This window comes from Eleutherodactylus coqui, chromosome 11 (assembly GCF_035609145.1).
Source record: "Eleutherodactylus coqui strain aEleCoq1 chromosome 11, aEleCoq1.hap1, whole genome shotgun sequence".
NCBI lineage: Eukaryota > Metazoa > Chordata > Amphibia > Anura > Eleutherodactylidae > Eleutherodactylus > Eleutherodactylus coqui.
This window is the reverse complement of record NC_089847.1, coordinates 111,860,649-111,882,071: the sequence shown is the minus strand read 5'-3', so window position 1 is coordinate 111,882,071 and position 21,423 is coordinate 111,860,649. Positions and strand designations below refer to the sequence as shown.

At 42.9% G+C, this 21,423-nt stretch overlaps 1 protein-coding gene across 1 annotated transcript in view; it reads left to right on the top strand.

The window, feature by feature from the left end:
• The window catches only part of LOC136582322 (solute carrier family 13 member 1-like), a 51,609-nt gene extending 31,675 nt beyond the window's left edge, over positions 1 to 19,934 (top strand). Inside the window, exons 8-16 of the mRNA XM_066583243.1 lie at positions 3,405 to 3,553; positions 5,520 to 5,639; positions 8,830 to 8,928; positions 10,531 to 10,632; positions 12,721 to 12,821; positions 15,496 to 15,623; positions 15,798 to 15,959; positions 17,956 to 18,093; positions 18,211 to 19,934. Of these exons, the coding sequence (XP_066439340.1) occupies positions 3,405 to 3,553; positions 5,520 to 5,639; positions 8,830 to 8,928; positions 10,531 to 10,632; positions 12,721 to 12,821; positions 15,496 to 15,623; positions 15,798 to 15,959; positions 17,956 to 18,093; positions 18,211 to 18,351 (1,140 nt within the window). The 3' untranslated portion in view covers positions 18,352 to 19,934. The remainder of the gene's footprint in view (positions 1 to 3,404; positions 3,554 to 5,519; positions 5,640 to 8,829; positions 8,929 to 10,530; positions 10,633 to 12,720; positions 12,822 to 15,495; positions 15,624 to 15,797; positions 15,960 to 17,955; positions 18,094 to 18,210) is intronic.
• The last annotated feature ends 1,489 nt before the right edge of the window (positions 19,935 to 21,423 follow it).

Below are 21,423 nucleotides of genomic sequence, written 5' to 3'. Positions count from 1 at the left end.
TGTGCTTTTCTTTCTAGTTTTGGAAACTCAATACAGATGGATCCTTATTAGAGATGAGCGAGTATACTCGCTAAGGCACATTACTCAAGCGAGTAGTGCCTTAGCCGAGTATCTCCCCGCTCATCTCTACAGATTCGGGAGGCGGGGAGGAACGGAGGGGAGATCTCTCTCTTCTCTCTCCCCCCGCTCCCCACCGCAACTCACCTGTCACCCATGAATCTTTGGGCTGGGTTCACACTAGGCGTATTATCGTCGGAAATCCCGCGGTTTGGCCTCAGCCGACGGGAGAACCGCCGCGGAAAAATCTGCGGCGGCTTTGAAGCGACCCGGCCGCTTGCTCTTCCGCTGCGGCCGGCGCTCCCATAGAGGAGAGCGCGGCCGCGGCGGAAGTAAATAATAAACAGACATGTTGCATCTTTTGGAACTGCAGCTGCGGTCGCAGTTTCAGCCGGACTTACTGCAGCGGATTAGCCGTCCCGTGTGGACGAGATTTCTGAGAAATCTCGTCCACGTGGCTGGCCAATACCGAGATTAGCGGCCGCAGGCGGATTTGCCGCGGCAAAATTCCACGCGGAATTTCCGCGGCAAATCCGCCCTGTGTGAACCCAGCCTTAGAGACGAGCTGGGAGATACTCAGCTAAGGCACTACTCGCTCGAGTAATGTGCCTTAGTGAGTATACTCACTCTTCTCTAATCCTTATGTTTACTGCATTGTACTCAATGGGAGGCGGGTGGAACTTGAAGACAATCCGTTTGGTGGTGGTAGTTCTTTAATGAATGTGGCTCAGTGGTTAGCACTGTTGTCTTGTAATGCTGGGGGTCTAGGTTCAAATCTCATCAAGGGCAACATCAGCTTCGAAAAACTCAATGCAGCCATCACCCTTTAACTACACTGACATGGGCGAGCGCAATATCAGGCCGAGAAACGCTTGCCAACTTGTGCTTTTTCATGCTGATGCGAGGCGTTTTGGTTCCAAAACTCTTTGCGTCCCTTCTGAGAACTTGCGATCCTCAGGCGTGTGTTTCACGTGCGTCAGAGAATCGTAAGTGGTTCCCATTGATTTCACTGGGAAACCTCACACTCGCATGCACATTGCACGGCATGCGGTGTCTATAAAGGTCCTATTGAGAACAATGGGTGAGGTGTTCCCGAGAGAATGCCAGAAGATAGAAGGTGCCGCGATTTTATTGTTTTATATATATATTTTTTTTCGTTCCTGCGAATAAATCTATTCAAAAGAATGGAGTTCATATTCGTGTGAGTTCGATGTGTCTTTCAAACGCACAATGCCCACACGAGAGTCCGATTTGAACCTAGAACTCCATAACTGCAGGGCAGTAGTACTAACTATTGAGCCACCACACCGTGTAACACTGAGATTCTAGGTTCACGTCTGACTGCGGACAACATCTGCATGGAGGTTTTATATTCTCATTGGGTTTATTCTTAAAGGGGTTGTCCCGCGGCAGCAAGTGGGTCTATACACTTCTGTATGGCCATATTAATGCACTTTGTAATGTACATTGTGCATTAATTATAAGCCATACAGAAGTTATAAAAAGTTTTATACTTACCTGCTCCGTTGCTGGCGTCCTCGTTCCCATGGTGCCGACTAATTTTCGGCCTCCGATGGCCAAATTAGCCGCGCTTGCGCAGTCCGGGTCTTCTGCTGTCTTCAATGGGGCCGCTCGTGCAGAATGCCGGCTCCGTGTAGCTCCGCCCCGTCACGTGCCGATTCCAGCCAATCAGGAGGCTGGAATCGGCAATGGACCGCACAGAAGAGCTGCGGTCCACGGAGGAAGAGGATCCCGGCAGCCATCTTCAGCCGGTAAGTATAGAAGTCACTGGAGCGCGGGGATTAAGGTAAGCGCTGAGCGGTTTTTTTTTTATGTCCCTGCATCGGGGTTGTCTCGCGCCGAACGGGGGGGGGGGGGGTTGAAAAAAAAAAACCCGTTTCGGCGCGGGACAACCCCTTTAAGCATGTAAGCATGGTGGCTCAGTCATTAGCATCGCTGCCTTGCAGTACTGGAGTTATAGGTTCACATCTGGCTGAGGCTGTATGGAGTTTTTTTCCATTTCACTTCCATTTTTCGATTACCTTTTTAATCAAACTAGATCAGCCAAAAACAAAAACCTCTAGTGTGATCATAGCCAAACTCACATTTTTCCTATTACACCCTGTCTAATAGTTCTTAAAGTCTTGCATTGGGAGGACTAACCTCAGGAATACCAATGCCCCTCATAAAAAGAATTCACATATTGCTGTATACCCCATTTATGTTACACGTCCTGAAACACTTTCCGTTGCCACCAGAGGAAATGAAGATTTAGAGATTTTATTTGCTTGACTTGACAGATGTGCCGACCTCTTGTAGCATTTCCAGAACATCCAGTCATTTTTCAGATTAGAGGGGCAAACCACAGTCTGATGCGATCAGCTGGAAGCTGAAATTCAATAATAAAGTGACAACGCAAGACATTCAGCAGTAATTACTATTATATATTAGCTGTGTTTGTAGAATTGTGCTTGCAGAGTCTCTTACAATGCGTCTGACTTTAGAGTAGGTCGATGGATAAAGGGTTTGTATACACTATCCTACCAAAAGTAATTGCAGACCTGAGCAAGAATCAAAAGTAGCATTTATTTCCATATGTTAATACTTAGTGGGGCTCCTTTGGCCCTAATGACATCAGATACTCTCCGTGGCATACTTTCTAGTAACGTCTGATACACTTCAGCTGGTATTTCCCTCCATTCATCCTACAAGCATCTGGCAGATTCTCTCAAAGAAGATGGATTCTGTTAATATTTCCTGACTGAATGCTCCTTGGACCATTGTAGATTGGCCAATGCATCTTTTTTCAGAGAACTTGCTATACATTTGCAGGATGAATGGAGGGAACTACTACAGAGAGTATCCGATGTCACAAATCCATTGCTGTTTTATGTTTGTTTGAGGATATGGCTATTTTACGATTGGACTGGCCTGCACCCTACAGAGTCACAACCTGAACCCTAATGTATATCTTTGGGGTGAACTGGAACATTAGGGCAGAAAATATTAGCCATTTTCCTGGAGAGAATCTGACAGATGTTTGCAGGATGAATGGAGGGAAATACCAGCTGAAATGTATCAGACCTTACTAGAAAGCATAATACGGAGTGTATCCGATGTCATTAGTGCCAAAGGAGCCCCACTATGTATTATTAACATATGTAAATGAATACTACTTTATTTCTTGCTCAGGTGTCCAATTAGTTTTAGTAGGATGGTGTTTGTTATAAATATATCTTGCACTGTCGGCCTTTATCAATAAGTTATTCAGGAGGAGGGACATTGATTGCAGCTATGACTGTATGGCTTATATATTTTAATGCTTTTTTTGTTTGGTATCTTTGCAGACCAAGTCTGGGCGGTTCTACAGGACTAAACGGGACCACATGATGTGCAAAGCTTTTTCACTGGGAATTGCCTATTCTTCCACGATTGGAGGAATGTCCACACTCACAGGGACCTCCACTAATCTCATATTTATTGAACAGTTTGAAACGTAAGTAATTTTTCCTATACACTACGCTTGTGTATGTAGTACAATTCATATGTTTGTTAAATACACAATTGTTATTAATCTCTGTTGGGGGCATTAAATATAAAGTGCTCTTGTCCGGCTTCAAAGGGGAGCGGGCAGGAGATGATGGTGAGGGCTGCCATTGGCTGCCTTGCCAGCTCTTTTCACTTACACTGTGCTGATGTCTAACAACGCGCATGAGCACAGTATAAGGAAGTATTTCAGATTACTACTCTTCCCCCATATGGCCATTGTGTAAAAATGGTAGTCTGACAGCACAGCAAAACCACTTTCCCTGTTGAGGAAAGAATGTTGCGTCTGAATGTAGGTTGCTTTAAGGGTTATCTGCTTTAGAAAACCCACTGTTAAATAACCTGTTGTGGCATAGCTGGAAGAGGATGCTGCCTTCCCTGGCAGCGTGACTCTTCCCTCCATGCAGCACCTGCAGCAGTGGTGTTATCCTTGTTGAGTCCCTATGCATGACCAATCATCTTCTTACAGCTATGGTTGTGCTTTAACCCAGAAAAACTGAGGAAGAGGCTTTGTCCTCGAAATGCGTTTTTTTCCCCTAGCTTTTAACCCTTTCCAATCCAATTTGTATCCTGGTTTTCCTAGGGGGCTTACTCTTTTTCTGCCATTATACAATGGCGCTATCTGCTGGCTAAAGCCAGTACTGCATGAGGTGACACATTGGATAGGCTCCGACAGCAGAGAGGCTGGCAATATACAGTAAGAGAACCCTGACGGATGTCGTCCAATATCGGAGCTGTACAGCCTTAAATCATAATGTCTTCAGATGATAGACAGTGGATTGGAAAGGGTTAATTTCGTCCAATGAAAAAAATTCTCCTCTGCCAAACTAGTTTTCCAATAAGTCTTTTTGGAGGGTTGGACCACAATCCAGTCATTCTATCTACGTTTCTAACAGTAAGGCCAGATCCAGATGCGGCAGCTTTGATACAGATTTGTGGTGCAGGTTCCGCACTACAACTCTGCTGAAATGTTTTAATGCAAGGGAATGAGGTTTTTAATACTCGATCCATATGTGCAAAAACATTTCGAACCGATATCTGAGCTGCTACAATTTTTTAAATGCACAACATGCATGGTCACTGCAGAAGTGGTGTCGATTGCCACTACTGATTTCACCCTTTGCAAGGCAGGTAGTGAAATATGAGGCACAATTCGCATATAAGATATTTTGGTTTTTGCCAGAGATTTGTGGCTAAATTTACAGAAGAAATTCTCCACCGCCTCTGGACCCAGTCTGTCAATTTATGACATAGACAGCCCATTCATTTAAATGGTCACTGCATAACATTTAATGTCACCTGTAGTGGTAGTCGGTAGAGATGAGCGAACATACTCGATAAGGCAAACAACTCGAGCGAGGGGGCGGGGAGCGGCGGGGGAGAGCAGGGAGGAACGGAGGGGAGATCTCTCTCTTCCTCTCTTCCCCCTGCTCACCGCCGCAACTCACCCGCGCTGGCAGCCGAATCTTTAGAGACGAGCGCGCAGGTACTCGAATAAGGAACTACTCGCTCGAGTAGTTTGCCTTAGCGAGTATGCTCGCTCATCTCATAGTCGGAGAAATTTGAATACTTGCAGCAAGGTTCAGCACAGATAACGGCTAATATCTGAGAGTCCCCCTAGCATGACACCCTGGGATCCACTTCTTTTGAGGCACCCTCTTATCAAAATGGCATTGTTCAAACTGCTTGGGTTTAGTTCGGCATTAAGGTGTCCATATGTGCACATAGACTAGAATAATACTGAATTAACTAATATTATACATCCGTATGGAAAAAGGAAATACTAGTATTGAGGTCAAACATGCAAAAATGTACATTTTTGAAAGCACTTCACTTGCTTTTTCCTTACTGTATTGTGTTTTGCAGTAATATCTGTAGATTGAAATGCAGTCATACTTATCTGTATTTCTCTGCAGGCGATATCCTGGATGTCAGTTTGTAAATTTTGGATCGTGGATTGCTTTCTCGTTTCCCATTGCCTTCATCATCTTAATCTTTTCCTGGATGTGGATTAATTGGCTTTTTTTAGGGTTTAGGTAAATATTAAAATTCCATAATGCACTGGTAAATTCATACGATGACAATAGGAGACTAATCATGTTCCAGTCTATGGGGTATGCCCCAATGTGTATGTTAAATAATACCTTGCAGGAACGTGGATATGTAGGGTTGTTACCTGCTGATTATATTTGGCTTTGGTATCTGTTGCTAAGTGACAGCTATTCAGGGCACTGATAAAAAATGCTCTTTTGGGAGTCTGAAAAACTAATTTTTAGATTCCATTTTTTTTGGAGGCTCCCTTTACCTGTAGGTTAAACTTTTGTTATTGGACAATAAATTGTAATACACATTTCTAGTGTAGTATTTGGGATCTCCTTTAATTTCATAATTGGGGTCCATAATCCGTAAGATCCTTATTAGAGATGAGCGAACGTACTCGGTAAGGGCGATTTCGCAATCGAGCACCGCGATTTTCAAGTACTTCACTACTCGGGTGAAAAGTACTCGGGTGCGCTGTGGGTGAGCGGGGGGTTGCAGCGGAGAGTGGGGGGGGAGGGGGAGAGAGGGCTCCCCCCTGTTCCCCGCTGCTACCCCCCACTCCCCTCTGCAACCCCCCGCCCCACAGCACACCCGAGTACTTTTCACCCGAGTAGTGAAGTACTCGAAAATCGCGGTTCCCGATTGCGAAATCGCCCTTACCGAGTACGTTCGCTCATCTCTAATCCTTATGTCTCACCAACTATAGAAGATGTGCAGGGGGACAAAATCCAAGGAGGATCCAGCATGAAATAAAACTTTTCTTTATTGAAACTGGGTTAAAAACCTATGGTCACTCCACCAGTAAAAACACCAATAACCGACATGTTTGAGGCATATATGGTTCATTATTCATGGCTAAGCTGAAAGCTGTAAGGAACTAAATAAATGCATGTTGTGATCAGAGAAAGCCACTAAATTAACAAACAAAATACAAAAAGTATTCAAAAAGCAACATAACATGCTTTTACTTTTTGTATTTTGTTTGACTACGTCGACCATGACAAGCTGTGGCAGGTCATAGAATGCGTGAGACTGTATCTTCCTTGGTTCAAAAATTGACCAGGCTGGAGAATCTGTGCCAGAGAAAAAAACTAGGATAGCATTGGGGCGAAGCGCAGTGCTAAACTTGTACAAAATCTGGAGAAGTAGAGATATCGGCATCACAACTAAACGCAGGATAGTGCAAACCACCGTTTACCCCATAGCAATATATGGATGTGAAAGCTGGACTGTGAAAAAAGCTGATAGAAGGATTAATGTTGTGGTGCTGGCGAAAGCTGCTGTGTATGCCCTGGATGGCGAGAGCAACAAACGGAGAAGCCCTGAATCGTATAAGACCCGATATATCACTGGAGGGCAAGATGGCCAGACTCAGGCTCATGGATTTTGGCCATGTAATACGAGCAGAGTCGCTAGAAAAATACTATAATGCTTGGACAGATCAGTGGCCGCCAAAGAACATGATGGCTGATACTGGCATGGACATCACACAACTGAAAGAAGCAGTGCAAAACCGAAAAACATGGAGGGAGCTCACCTTTAGGGTCACCGAAGGTCGTGAACAACTAAACTGCTAACAACAACGTTATGTTTTCTGTTGTTTTTTTTTTAAATACTTTTGCAATCTCATGGGGAGGGGCTTCCTCTGATAGCAACATGCATTTTCTTGTCCATATCATTGGGGGACACAGAGACCTTGGGTATAGCTGGTGCCACTAAGAGGCGACACTAAGCAAAAAAAAAAATTAGTCCCTCCTACCAGCTATACCTGTCCTGCAGGCACTGAACTAAATCAGTTTTAGTTTGGTGTCTGAAGGAGGCAGACCTCCTGCTCCACAGGTCTTCCGTTCTTTATTATCTTTCTTTTTGCCCTTTCTAGCTGGGCATTGGATTAGCTAACATCCCTTATGGTCCCCAATTGGGGAGGGTGAGCAGTGCTGCATCACACACGGTTACCCTTTCCTCCAAGAAGACAAAGTGGACCAGAGTAACACTAACCACCCTGTCTCCTGCCAACCATGGGATCACCTGACTGCTCCCCACTCCCCAATTTCAGCGACCTCTCAATGTGACGTCGCTGAATATAATTAAATCAAAAACTAGCGCTCACATAATTTTGTTGACAAGAAAAGTAAAAAGTTTTGGCTGTCAGAACATGGTGGCAGAAAATAATTTTATTTTTTCCCAAAGATATATATATATATATATATATATATATATATATATATATATATATATATATATATATATATATTTTTTAGTAGTACAGAAAAAAAAACTATAAATGTGGTAAAATAAAGTTATCATGTCCTTTTTGCTGCAGTGTGTACACCATAGAAATTAGATTCCCCCGCCCCAAAGATAGCAGAATTAAAGTTTTTTTTTTCCTATTTCACTCCACTTAGAATTTTTTTTAATAAGTTTCGTTCAGTACATTTTATGGTAGATTGAATTAATACCAGCGAAAAATACAACTCTTCCTGCAAAAAAAACAAGCGCTCAGACAGCTGCGTTGATGGATAAATAAGAGGGGGTTTTTTTGTTTTTTTTTAAGTGGAGAGGAAAAACGAAAATTGGGGGTGTCCTTAAGGGGTTAATGAAGTCTGCAGATCATTAATCTGTGCAACTAGAGCAGCTAATGTGAACAAACTACAATATAGTCCATGAGATACACAGTAGCAGGCTGAGCCTTTGATGAGACAGTAGATGGTTTTCTGACAGTCTGTAGGGATTGTCATTAAGCTTATAGTTACTTATCACCATTCTTCTTTAAAGTTAAACCGCAGCCCAAAAATCACCCAAATATTCTCATTTACATATAATCCTCATTCTTGCAGCATCTGCTATAACTTTATACTATAGCTATGAAAATGCTGCTTATAAAGGTCTTGTGCTCCGTGCCCTCTGACAGCTCTTTTCTGTCAGATTTCTGTTGTGTTTTAAGGGGCAGAACGATGCAGGATACTGTGGGATTCCATCCAGGAAGGTATAAATGGAAAGCACATGTACCCATTGTTATAAAACAGTGAGAGAAGAAACAATGGATCAGTCAGATAGTTCATGAAGGATCATTACTGCCCTGTCCTCTTCTCCATGAAGCCTGTAAAATGACTTGACTTGGTGAAAGTGTCTTCTATGGCCTGAAGCAGAAATATATATTCAGTCTACCCCTTATTTATGTTGCAGTCTAAAAGAAATGCAGTGTTGGCGAAAATCCAAGTCTCCGAGTGATGAGGATTCAAGAAAAATTTTGAGACAAGAATATGAAAAATTGGGCCCCCTGAGGTATTTTTTTAAGTCCCAACAAACACACATTATATGTATGTATATATTTATTATCCTACCGAAGGTAATTGGACACCTGAGCAAGAATCAAACGTTAATCCATATGTTATTACTTAGTAGGGCTCCTTTGGCCCTAATGATATCAGATACTCTCTGTGGTATACTTTCTACTAATGTCTGATACACTTCAGCTGGTGTTTCCCCTCCATTCATCCTGCAAATACCTGGCGAGTTCTCTCAAAGAAGATGATCACTGTTCGTATTTCCTGACCCGATGATCACCCCAAAGATGTTCAGTAGTGTTCAGGTCAGGTGTCTGCACAGGCCAGTCCAATTGTGGAACATCCCCCAAAAAACGCGAAGCAATGTACACCAGCGTTAGATTTGTGACAAGACGCGTTGTCTTATTGGAAGTATGGCTGACCATTCCCAGAGTATTGCCGCATTGCCTGCAGCACATTGTTGTCTAGAATGTCAGGGTATGCCTCCGTGTTCATGGTTCATGTCATTACAACTTGCCAAGACCATGCCACATAAAACATCCCCAGACCATGACAGACCTTCCGTCATACTTAACTGTTGGCACAACACACTCAGCTAAAAGGCGTTCCCCATCATCCTCCACCCTCAGGTACATCCGTCTGATTCGAAGATGGAGTAGCGCAATTTGTCACTCCATAGAACTTTCTTTCATTGCTCAACTGTCCAATGACGACGCTCTTTGCACCATTGCAGAACAGGCTGATGCATCCTCTTTAAAAGATCCCGCCAGATGTTTGCAGGATGAATGGAGGGAAATGCTAGCTGAAGTGTATCAGGTGTTAGTAGAAAGGATGCGACGGAGAATATCTGATGTCATGAGGGCCAAAGGAGCCCCACTAAGTACTAGCATAAGGAAATAAATACTACTTATGACTCTTACTTAGGTGTCCAATTTTCTTTGGTTGGGTAGCGTGTGCATTAATATATGTATATTATTTATTATACTGCATGGTTTTGTAGGTCTTGGGATTTCAAGGCTAAAAATTCTGTGCAGGGTAACATTTTTTTAAAGTGTATGTTATATCATTCAGCGCTTCCAATGCCATTAGATACAATCCTGTCTGCAGCTTCAGACAGAAGCTTCACCGTGTAGGTTTTTTGAGCCAATGCCAGAAGCGGCTTCAGCAAGAAGGAGAAGTCCTTCCTTCTATACTTTTCACATCTTTTGAATCCACTTCTGTCTCAAACTGCCACAAAACTTTGTATAAAACAACCCTACGGCAATTCAAGTCACAACTTTTTGCTAGTCTATGCACCTTATGTGGTCTGGCATGCAAAGTGAATTAAAAGGATGCAGATTGTATGCTAAATAATTGATGGGATGTAAATTTACGGTCCTGCTATAGGACTGTTGGAAGCATTCAATTAATACTGCTATCTAAAACCCGCTATCCCTGCAGCATTGCATTAAAACTTGATTCATATAGCCATCCTACCCCGCATCCGACCATAACAGATTGTGGTGACTTCTAGTCCCTGCCCCCGCTCCACTAACTGCTGTATATATGAAGGAGACTACTTTTACAATTTGTTATATAACTTTTTGAACATCTTTTTCAGCTACCAGGAGGTGGTGACGCTCACGATCTTCCTGTTAATGGCCTTGTCCTGGTTCACACGGGACCCTGGATTTATCCCAGGTTGGGATTCACTGTTTGGACTGTGAGTTGTGCTAGGTGGATACAACTATATGGATATTTTTATTATGTCATTTAACTGCTGTATATGTTGGCCATTGTTTTTTGGTCCCAATTATCGCTACATCACGCCGATCATTCTATTCCCTAACATCTGGGCTCGGGACGCCCTGTACATGCCAGTTAGTCATTTTTAGAGATGAGCGAGCACCCAAATGCTCGGGTCCACGTTATTCGAGTCGAGCTTTTCGTAAAATTTGAGAGCTCTACATGAGTAACGAACCCCATTGACTACAATGGGAGACTCTGCCAGCCAAACAAATTGCCATTGGCGCGCGCTGCGGCGGGGAGGGGCCAAAAACTGGGGCGGGGTCGAACACGGCTTGATGTTCGTTCGAGTAACGAGCACCATCGTGTACGCTAATACTCGAATGAGCAACAAGCTCGGCAGAGTACCTTCGCTCAACTCTAGTCATTTTGCTAATATTGGCTTGTTCAGCTGACCTGTGTGGCCAGTTTAATTTGGGGCTATTGGCACGGCTTCATTGGACTTTTGGTTGAATTATTCCCTTTAGATTTTTATTCACACTATCACAGACTGTAGATTGTTTTGTCATTCACTCTTATATGGGTGGTTTTTTTATCTTCTAATTTTACCAATAATTGCTCATTGAAATGGCACATTTGGCCGTCGGCTCTACTGTCTATATCTTGGTTTAGCTTAAATATGGTAAATGATATTGGTAAGGTGTAAACGGCAAATGTGACATATAACAAGCATTTTTGCACAATTTCTTAAGCTAATGTAAAGGTAGCGAGTGGCATGTTTACCATGGAGTAGGGAGGGGTAACATCACTCCTTAGGGAGAGCACCAAGAAGGTGAGTGAGGAGACTTATAAGGCCATCCATGCTCCTCTGGGTAATATGCAAATAAGGGAGATGGAACAATAGCTCTGCAGCGCCACCTATTGGATAGCAGCATTCCTTTAATTCAGTGCTTGACCCTTTGTACAGGTCTGTAGAGCAATGATTGGGAATTGAAAACCAAGCCTGAATCCATATGCAGACAGCTGTTTTGGGGTTTTTGACCCTCATCCGTGTGCAGCAGGATCCTGGCTTGGCTAGTGGAAGTCCTGTGATGTGGGTCAGGAGGTGTAATATCTCTCCTTAAGGAGAGCATCATTGCTCTATAGACCTGCAGAGAGGGTCAAGCATTGATTTGAAGGAATACTGCCATCCAATAGGTGGCGCTGCAGAGGTATTGTTTCATCTTCCTTAATTACCATGGAGTAGTACCATCTGAAAGGGGTTATCAAAGGATTTTTTTTCCCTTCACAAGCTGCTCACCATGCTTTACCGATATAAAAGGTGTCTTATTCCCCTCTCCTACTGCCCTCAGTGATCTTCACTTCTTCGTGAGCCAGTGATTACCTCACCGACACCAGGGCCATGTGGCACCTTAGCCAATCACAAGCTTACTTCAGCCAGTGATTAGCTGCAACAGTCATGTGTCCCTATGTTGTGACGTCCTCCTTCTGCAGCCAGAAGTGTAGACCACCAAGGGACCGGGCACTAGCAAAAGAGGAGCATCAGGAGAGAGAAGTATGGCTTCTTTACTGGTACAGCATGGTGTGAGCGGTTTTTATTTTAATTGTCCCTGGATAACCCCTTTTAAGCATTCATAGCATAATCACAGGATGTGCCATAAATGCCTGAGACTTTGGCAAATGCCTATCTGGAAAATGGGGAACCAGTGATTTCTGTGATCAGCTGACTGTAATGACAGCGGCGCTCGGATACATTGTATAGTGCCTGGTGTTGCCGTTTGGTCTCATTCACTTGAATAGAACTGAGCAGCTCTCAGGCCATGTAACCGCTGTACGTGACGTTACAGGCCTGGCAAAAGGTTCATCGTTCACCCGATGGCCACTGCCTCTTCAATTAGCTGATCAGTGGGGATCTCAAACAGTGGATCCTACCCCTTTATAATAGAAATACACCTTTTTAATTTAAAAAAATTAATCCCAGGTACATTTTTTTTGTGTGTAATTTCAGTCTATTGGAGAAACATTATTATACTTAGTTGTGTTTTTTTCTTCTTTGCATTAACAGGAAAGGTTACAAATCGGATGCTACCTCAGCTATTCTCTTTGGCTTTTTATTATTTATTATACCTGGAAGAAAGCCCAGCTGGTGGTGCTGTAGATCAAAGGGTAAGGTTTGTAAAAAAACTTTTAGAGCTGTTCTAACATATATGATTCATTGCATTGTGTAGTCATCTGTCAGTCTGCACATAAGGAGCAATTTATGTTCTACTGTGCAGTGTATACAGATATAGCTCAGCCGGAGCTTCGAAATCCTGCTGGATTCCTGTTGGCAGAACATTGTGGGGGCTCAGATCTCGTTCACACAGTCAGCTGGTAAAACATTATTCAGGGTGTGGCAATTCACAGCAAATCACTAGAATATGTCGTCACCTGCTGATCATGGCAGTCGGACTTCTGGGACCCCCACTGATGACAAAAACATTTTAGTACTTTGTCTCTGCCACTTCCGTCTATTGGCTTTGCAAGGAAGCGCAACTCAGATCCATTTAACCCCTTCAGTTCCAGGTTTATTATTAACATGTCATGCCTCACAAGGCAGGTTTTTTATATGAGTCAACAATGCAATTTAATCTGTGCCACTGTACTACTTTGACACTTGGTATTATGGCAGGGAAATCTCCGGTACTTGCTTCGCTGAGTATTCAGTAAAAAAAAACCCCGGAAGATTTCAGATGACAGCTCAGTGCTCTGCACATTTCGGCACAAGAGCTGTCCACAGAAATCTTCCGGGGTTTGACTGCATGGTCAGTGCAGCAAGCCCCAGAGATTTTCCAGGTGTGCCACTAAAAAGGTTAAAGGCTATGTATACCTTTGCACTATTTTTATCACTGTGTTTGGAAATGGAGACTTTCTGTAGTTGGTTTTCATTAAACAATTCTGATTAGTTTAATTTCTATGTGTTTATTGTTTTCCATGGCACCGCAAACTAGAGGACTGACATCTTAACAATTTCTGTCAGAGTTAACTGACTGACTCCTCTCCTAGCCTGCTCCTGTGTAATGAATGTACATTTACTATCTTTCCACTGAGCTATTAGACAGGGCTGTGTGACAGTCCTAGGGCATGGTGGAAGAGATCAGGAGGACAGAGTAAAGAAAGCTACTACGGTATTACAGAGGCCTGTAATTCACTCTGAGTGCATCTTCTGCTCTTATCAGCATGAGGGGGAACCATCAGCAGCTACTCAGAGAGAGGATGAGATGGATGGAGAGCTAGCTGTGTAGTATTGAGTGGGTGTGGTTATGTTACACCTCTTCTATAAGAGGGGAAAGGGAGCTGAGCTTGTGGGCATTCATGAAAAGAGACCAGCTGATTGGAATGCCAGCAAGCTAAAAACTTGAGTTCAGGAGAATCTGCAAACCAAGAATGAGGCTTTCAAAATGCATAAGAAGAAACCTCATGCATAAACGTTTCCATAGCCTTTAAGCAAATTATGCTGAGCAGAGAGAAATTTGTAAGGAACTCTGTTCCCTTTATTCAACTATAGTTAGTTCTAACAGTCGGGTTCCCACCAATTAGCAAATGATGACCTTACGTTATCCCTTACCACAGTCAGAATACTCCTATAATTCACTTCACTGTCTGTGGCGTGGAGATAAACAGCATACAGATTACAAGAACCAAGAATTCTTAATTTGGTATGGAAATTACATAAAAACCATAAACATATACCTTAAAATCAGTACAAAACAATTAAAGGAAATAATTTTAAGTAAGGGTCATGTCATACATACATAATCTTGTAGTTTGTATTCACATAAGACTTGGAATGATGTTCCGTCCAACACATCTGGAAGCGTTGATTCTTCAAAGGCTTTCCTGTCTTGCTTTTATGCATTATGTTGAAATGCAGTTTAAAGGGCTTACCATTGAAATGAATGGTGCGGTGGTGCACACATTTGACCCCCCCTGCATTCAATGCGGGTCACCTCAGAGCCCTGTTCTCAGGAGCATTGGGGGTCCCATCAGCCAGTTCCCCACCGATCAGCTAGTTATCCCGAATCCTAGGGATAACTTAAATTCGTGGAACAATGCCTTTAAGCCAGTAGGACACCCAGAACTAGCAAGTCCAAATCCTTGGTTTTAATTGAGCGGCAACTACAGTTCTTAAATGTTGTTTTTTTTGGGGGGGGGGGGGGGGGGGGGGTTTGTGGAATACAAACACTGATCACCTATCTTTTAGAATAGGTCATTAATATTGTAGGGGTCTGATTTTCGTCACCCGACCGATTAGCTGTTTGTAGGAACCATGGTTCAGGGACAGGCACTACGACCTTATCATTGTTTACCAGTCACAGTGCCATACATTCCATAGTGCCTATGCCTGGTATTGCAGCTCAATTGAATTGGACTGAGCTGCAGAAAGACCATGTGACTAAAGAACTTGACCTCAGAAAATCTGCAGAACTCAACTGAGCACCACAGTCTCTTTTAGCAGTTGATCGGCTGGGTTGCAAGATTGACCTAACATTGATGACTGATCCTATTATGGTTCATATGGGACATATGCACGGACCCTCAACTATTTGTGCTTCTATAAGGCTCTGTATTCTCATCTTAGATCTCTTATGAGAGAATATGTACATAATGCAGAGAGAAGGAAAATAAATAAATCTGAATTACTGTATGGGACCAGAATATATTTTTGACCATTTGCCGCATCGAATGGTGTGAACTGTGGTAAAGAGTAGAGCAGCCATCAACTTTTTTGGATTTCTTTTAATAGAACTTGCATGCAGTTTAGTTTTCTGATAACTTCATTGCCATTTTGTCTTTACAGAAAAGGCGAGAGCGTCGGCAGCAACAGAATCCACACCGATGATCACATGGAAGGAGTTTGAAGAATGCATACCTTGGCATATCGTCGTCTTGGTTGGGGGTGGTTTTGCTTTGGCTAAGGGATGTGAAGTAAGTGATCTATAGATAAACACCTTCACTTGTCCTCCATTCTATTTCAAAAATAGAGCCGTCTAATCAATACTTTCTCCGTTTCCCCCATTATAGTATTGGAAATGGTGACAGTGAAGATGATGATTGTGTAATCTAATTTGTTGTCTACTTGCTCTTATAACCATTTTGTAGGTATCTGGTCTGTCAGTGTGGGTTGGGCAGAAGATGGAACCATTGAACAGCTTGCCAGTGTGGGTGATTGTACTGATTGTTTGCCTGTTGGTGACTTCTGTGACAGAGGTGGCAAGCAACCCAGCCACTATCACTATATTTCAGCCCATCTTGTCTTCACTGGTAAGAAGATACCTTAAGACTCTTCTTTTAAATTCTAAGTCATTTGATAAAAAAGTTTGTTTACTTTAAAGGGGGAATACCTGCTTTAGGGCTCATTCACAGCTGCTTATGGAGTCCAGTTTTCTGTTCTGTCATAGGAGCAGGAAAATAGACTCCCTGGCCAAAACAGATGAATCCTATGACAGAATCAAACAGACTCCATTGGCTTCAATGGGGTCTGTTTGGCTTCTGCATGGAACCTCTGATGCAGATGTGAATGAAGCCTTAGTACATCCAATTCTGACATAATAGAGGGAAGGTCCCACAGTTAGGGTCCTGACCTTTTTTTAGCCAGAGTGAAGAGAAGCTGCTGAGCATTTCTTTCTCTACAGGACCTAGCACATCCATGCATGACATGGACAGCCCATTGATTTCAAATGAAACTGTGTAATGCAGTGGGTCCCAAAAAATCTTCAGACTTTCACTTTTTTATATTTTGTTATGGCTTTGTGCAAAATAATTAATTTATTTTTCCCCCCCATTATTCTGCACTAAGTACCCCATAATGACAAAGTGAAAACAGAATGTTCTAAATCTATGTACGTTTTAAAAAAAATGAAAAACTAATATTTTGCATTGGCATAAGTATTCACACCCTTTGATATGGCACTTGAAATTTAGCTCTGGGGCCTCCCACTTCTCTTGATCATCTTTGAGATGTTTCTACAGCTTGAATGGCGTCCCCTCTGGTCAATTCAGTTGAAAGGATTCGTAGAATCTTAGAAACCAGATTCTGTGGTCTGATGAAACCAAGATTGAATTTTTTGGCCTCCATTCTATGCGTTCTATCTGGAGGAAACCAGGCGCCGGTCATCACCTGCCCAATACCATCTCTACAATGAAGCACAGTGGTGGTGGCATTATGCTGTGGGGATGTTTTCAGCAGCTGGGACAGGGAGACCGGTCAGGGTGGATGAAAAGCTGAGTGGAGTGAAGTACAGAGATATTCTTAATGAAAACCTGATCCAGAGCACAAGGGACCGCAGACCGGGCAGAAGGTTCACCTTCCAATAAGACTGACCCTAAGCAGACAGCCAGACAACACAAGAGTGGCTTAGGGACAACTCTGTGAATGTCCTTGAGTGGCCCAGCCTGAACCCTGACTTATACCCAATCAATGAAGAGCCTGACAGAACTTGAGAGTATCTACAGAGAAAAATGGCAGAAAACCCCCAAATCCAGGTGTGCAAACCTTGTGGCATCATATCCAAGAATACTGGAGACTGGAATCGCTACCAAAGGGGCTTCAACTAAGTACAGAGTGCAGGGTGTTAATACTTATGTCAATGCAAAATGGTTTTCTTTTTTTAATTAATTCACAAAGATTGCTAACATTCTGTTTGTACTTTGCCATTATGGGATATTGAGTGCAGAATGATGGGGGGAAACTTGAAAGTTTTTTTAAATTTGCACATGGTCACAACATAACAAAATGTAAAAAAAAAAAATTAAAAAAGGAAAGGGTCTGAATACTAATGCTATAAGGGACCTCTTAACACTTGTTTCTGGTTCCATCATAAATTACAACTGTTCGTTGATCACTGGTAACCTGTTTAACACCATCCTCTATACATGTACTGTGCATGCTCCTGGGCTTAAAGGGGTTGTCTGGTACCTGGACAACATGCCTCCATTAGTGCCCCCTGTGCTAAAATAAGAAAAGAAGCCGTACCTGGCCGTTTCCTGCTGTTGCCCTACTGCGGTCCCGTTATTTGTTGTAACAGATGATGGCACTATAAATGGTAAAAAGCAGCAGAACCCCTTTAATGCCAAATAAAAACCCAAGTAGCAGGTCCTTTTTCCAATTACACTGTTGTATTGAGAAAGTGACAAGTCTTCTGGGTTACGGGAGTTAATCTTGGCGGAGTCATTAAAAAAAAAAAGTAAAATTATTAAGATGCTGAAAGTTTGTAATTTAACTATTACTCTAATGAAGTTCTTTAATCCTTTGTGACAGGCTGAAGGAATAGGAGTAAATCCACTTCTGGTTATCATCCCAGCAACAATAAGTGCCTCCTGTGCGTTCCTCTTGCCTGTTGCCAATCCTCCAAACGCCATTGTATTTTCATACGGTCACCTGACTGTGCCAGATATGGTGAGTAAATACTGTTGTCTCCCCCTTGTGATTGAAATAGAGGATTTTCTTTTTTTCCCTACTATTTATCCAATTTACACTTAATTGTGTATTTTCTTTTTTTCTCCTCATTCACAGATGAAAGCGGGACTGGGCACAAACCTCATCAGCATGATAGCATTGTGGTTCGGACTTTACACATGGGGAGTTCCCATGTTTGACCTGAACACTTTTCCGGACTGGGCATCTCATAACACATCCACACTTGCGACGCCATGATTGACGTTTACATCTAAATTTTTCACTTGAAACAAAGGCAGATTCTGATTGACTTCTAGGCACGAATATAAGCATTCTGTGTTCTCCACATGTTTTCAGCCCTGAGTATTATCTACCGGCTTGGGCCATGGTGGGAATTGGCTGAAGACTCGGAGAATGCAGGTTGTTTATGGTTAAACGCAGTAAAACATTATAGATGAAGTAGACAGAGGGGTTTTGTAAAACATATTAATCAACCATTTCTCATGTAAAAAAGACAAATGTGCTATTATCTCAATCCCTGGCACTATAGAACAGTATTGCCATTGCAAACACTATGAGCTGATAACTAGTGATGGAGCCACTCCTCCTAACTTGAGGATTGCATTACTAAAGTCAATCCGCCCCGTTGACTTCTTTGATTGGATATCTGGGAACATGAGGTGTTCTTCATATATCACTTTAACCCAAACTTTAGGATATATTAAGATTCATTACTAATGAAAAGTAGTTTGATGGCTTCTTGCAAGTTTGAGTTTCTTCATACAGAACCAAATATGTATGTGTGTAAAGGTGCATGATCGGCCAACGCACTCCAGTTCTACCCAAGATCAGCAGCGCTATAGGGGTCTGCATATCCTTAAGGGGGGGTTACAGATTTATGCTTATCTATAGTGCCAGGCATCAAGCTAGAGCTTCGTGGTAAAAAATGGTGGCAATTGGAATTCTTGAGATTGTGTTACTGTCTCCTCCCATAAGAAAACATAGGAGTGGATTGTCGCAGAAGTAGACACAGAGCTATAGCTCTATGTGATATAGGCAGCCGTGGAAATCCGGATCTGTTAGTCGTCCCAGCACACTATTAGTACATAACCTTCATAAGAGGGTGGTAGGCTGAACTGGATGGACATATGTCTTTTTTTTTCGGCTTTACATACTATGTTAAAGTCTGCAAAACCTCTATCTGTGAAAACTACTAAATGTTTTACTTAGACTGAAGGAAACTAAATCTTCACTCTTGATAGAGCCGTTAACTTTGGTGCTATAGAATATGTGTGGGAAAAAAAAAAGGAAGAGGGGGGAATAAAAAAAAATTAGATTTTGCTAATGAACTAGATTTTCTTGTTTTGGTACCACTAGCTGTACAGTGCAGGACTCACTGATAGCGGGTATCTCTATTTATGTTTAGTGGGGAAGAGGATAACACTATAGTAATGAGATGAAGCTAATTACTACTGGGAATAACAATATCCCTCTACGGGGCAGGAGCATGAGACACTTGAAGCTGTTCCCCTGATAATAAAGCTTTGATATGCTCTTGTTGAACTGGCATTAATCGCTGTCCGTGAACCGCAGCTGTATGCCCAGATCCATTGTACGTTCCCTTGGCATGTGCTGGACAATGCTTTCTTTTTTTTCTCCTTTTTTTAATTTGCACAGTAGGATAAAATACTTGCATTATCACAGGTCAATTGCACAAAGCTCATGTTCTGTTTTGGGAGGTTTTGTACTCTAAATTATGTATCTTATTAACATTGGAGAGACTGATCTGAGACTCCAAGTGTTTATTAATAATTTTGAATAAAATGCAATGATTGTATTAATTATGGTCTTTGTGGACTGATTTTTACATTTTTTTTTATTTTTACTGTTGTAGGTGTCTGCTTAGGCTGAAAGTTATCAACGGTGGGAATCCGACCGCTTAGACTGACTTGCTTTCTTGAAAATGGGGCCCCGGTGTGTCCTGAAGTGTGGGCTATGGCAGTCGCACATGCGCACCGTTGCTGCATTCATTTCAATGCGATCACTTGGCGTGGCCGAGCTCAAGCAGTTTTGCTCTTTCCGGCTGTCCCATTGAAATGAATGTAGTGGCGGTGCCCATGTGCGACCATCACTACCCACAATTCAGAACATGCTCCATTCCCAGGAAGGATTAGTGGAGGTCTCAGCAATCAGACCCCACTGATCAGCAAGTTTCCTTTTTTCTTGTGAATAGGGGATAACTTGTTTTTAGATGGGATAACACTAGAGATGAGCGAGCCTACTCGGTAAGGCAGTTACTCGAGCGAGCACCGCTCTTCTTGAGTAACTGCTTAGTGATCCGAGCAGGCTCGGGTGGGGGGGGGGGGGGGGCGCGGAGCGGGAGAAAGAGTGAGAGAGACCTCTCTCTTTCCCCCCGCTCCGCTTCTCCCCGCTCACCCCCACAGCCCACCCGAGCCTGCTCGGATCACTAAGCAGTTACTCGAGAAGAGCGGTGCTCGCTCGAGTAACTGTCCTACCTACTGTCCTACTCGCTCATCTCTAGATAATACCTTTTAACTTCCCCTTACAGTTTAGGAGGAGCTCTGTTCGTTATGCAGGTAAAGAACATTGAAGCTTGCTATCAGCTTGCTATTCTGGCTCATGGAGAGTGAACCCGAAATGAAGGGATGCCCTCTATGACAGCCTAATGCCCTAATAGGCCATATGCAAAAAGAGGTGGTCAAGATGAGACTAGACTTTTTAAAGGACACTAGCCAGAAGAATTGAAAACCTGAATAATTAAAGGGATATTCCCATCTTTAAAGGTGATGGCATATTGCTTGGGTAAGACATCCCTTTTTAATCCTTGGGGGTCCGACATCTGGGATCACCACTGATCCTGATAACAAGGCTGTAGCACTGATGTCACACTGTTGTATTCACTAGTTTTCCCTGATCAGCGGTGTTCCTGCCATTTGCGGTGCAGGGAATTGCAGTGTAAAACCATTCAAGTGAAGTCCATCCATCATCAGGTGGCCAGAAGCTTCATTGTACAGGGATAACTTGGGAGGTGACACAGCTTTACACCAATGCTGCGGCACCTTCATTCTCAGGATTAGATAAAAAAAAAAGGATCAGGCTCCATTCGTATACTTAAAGCATATACAAAGCAGACCGGTGACGCATCTCGGGCATACAGAATTTTTATTATCCAGGCTCTCACCAATCAAAACTTCTTACAGGTCTCTGGACTCTATCAGTTGCTAGAATGAAAGGAGAAAAACGTTTAGCTGAGCACCCTAACCCTGCATTTGGTGGACCTGTCAACACCTGGACCCCTATCAATTAAAA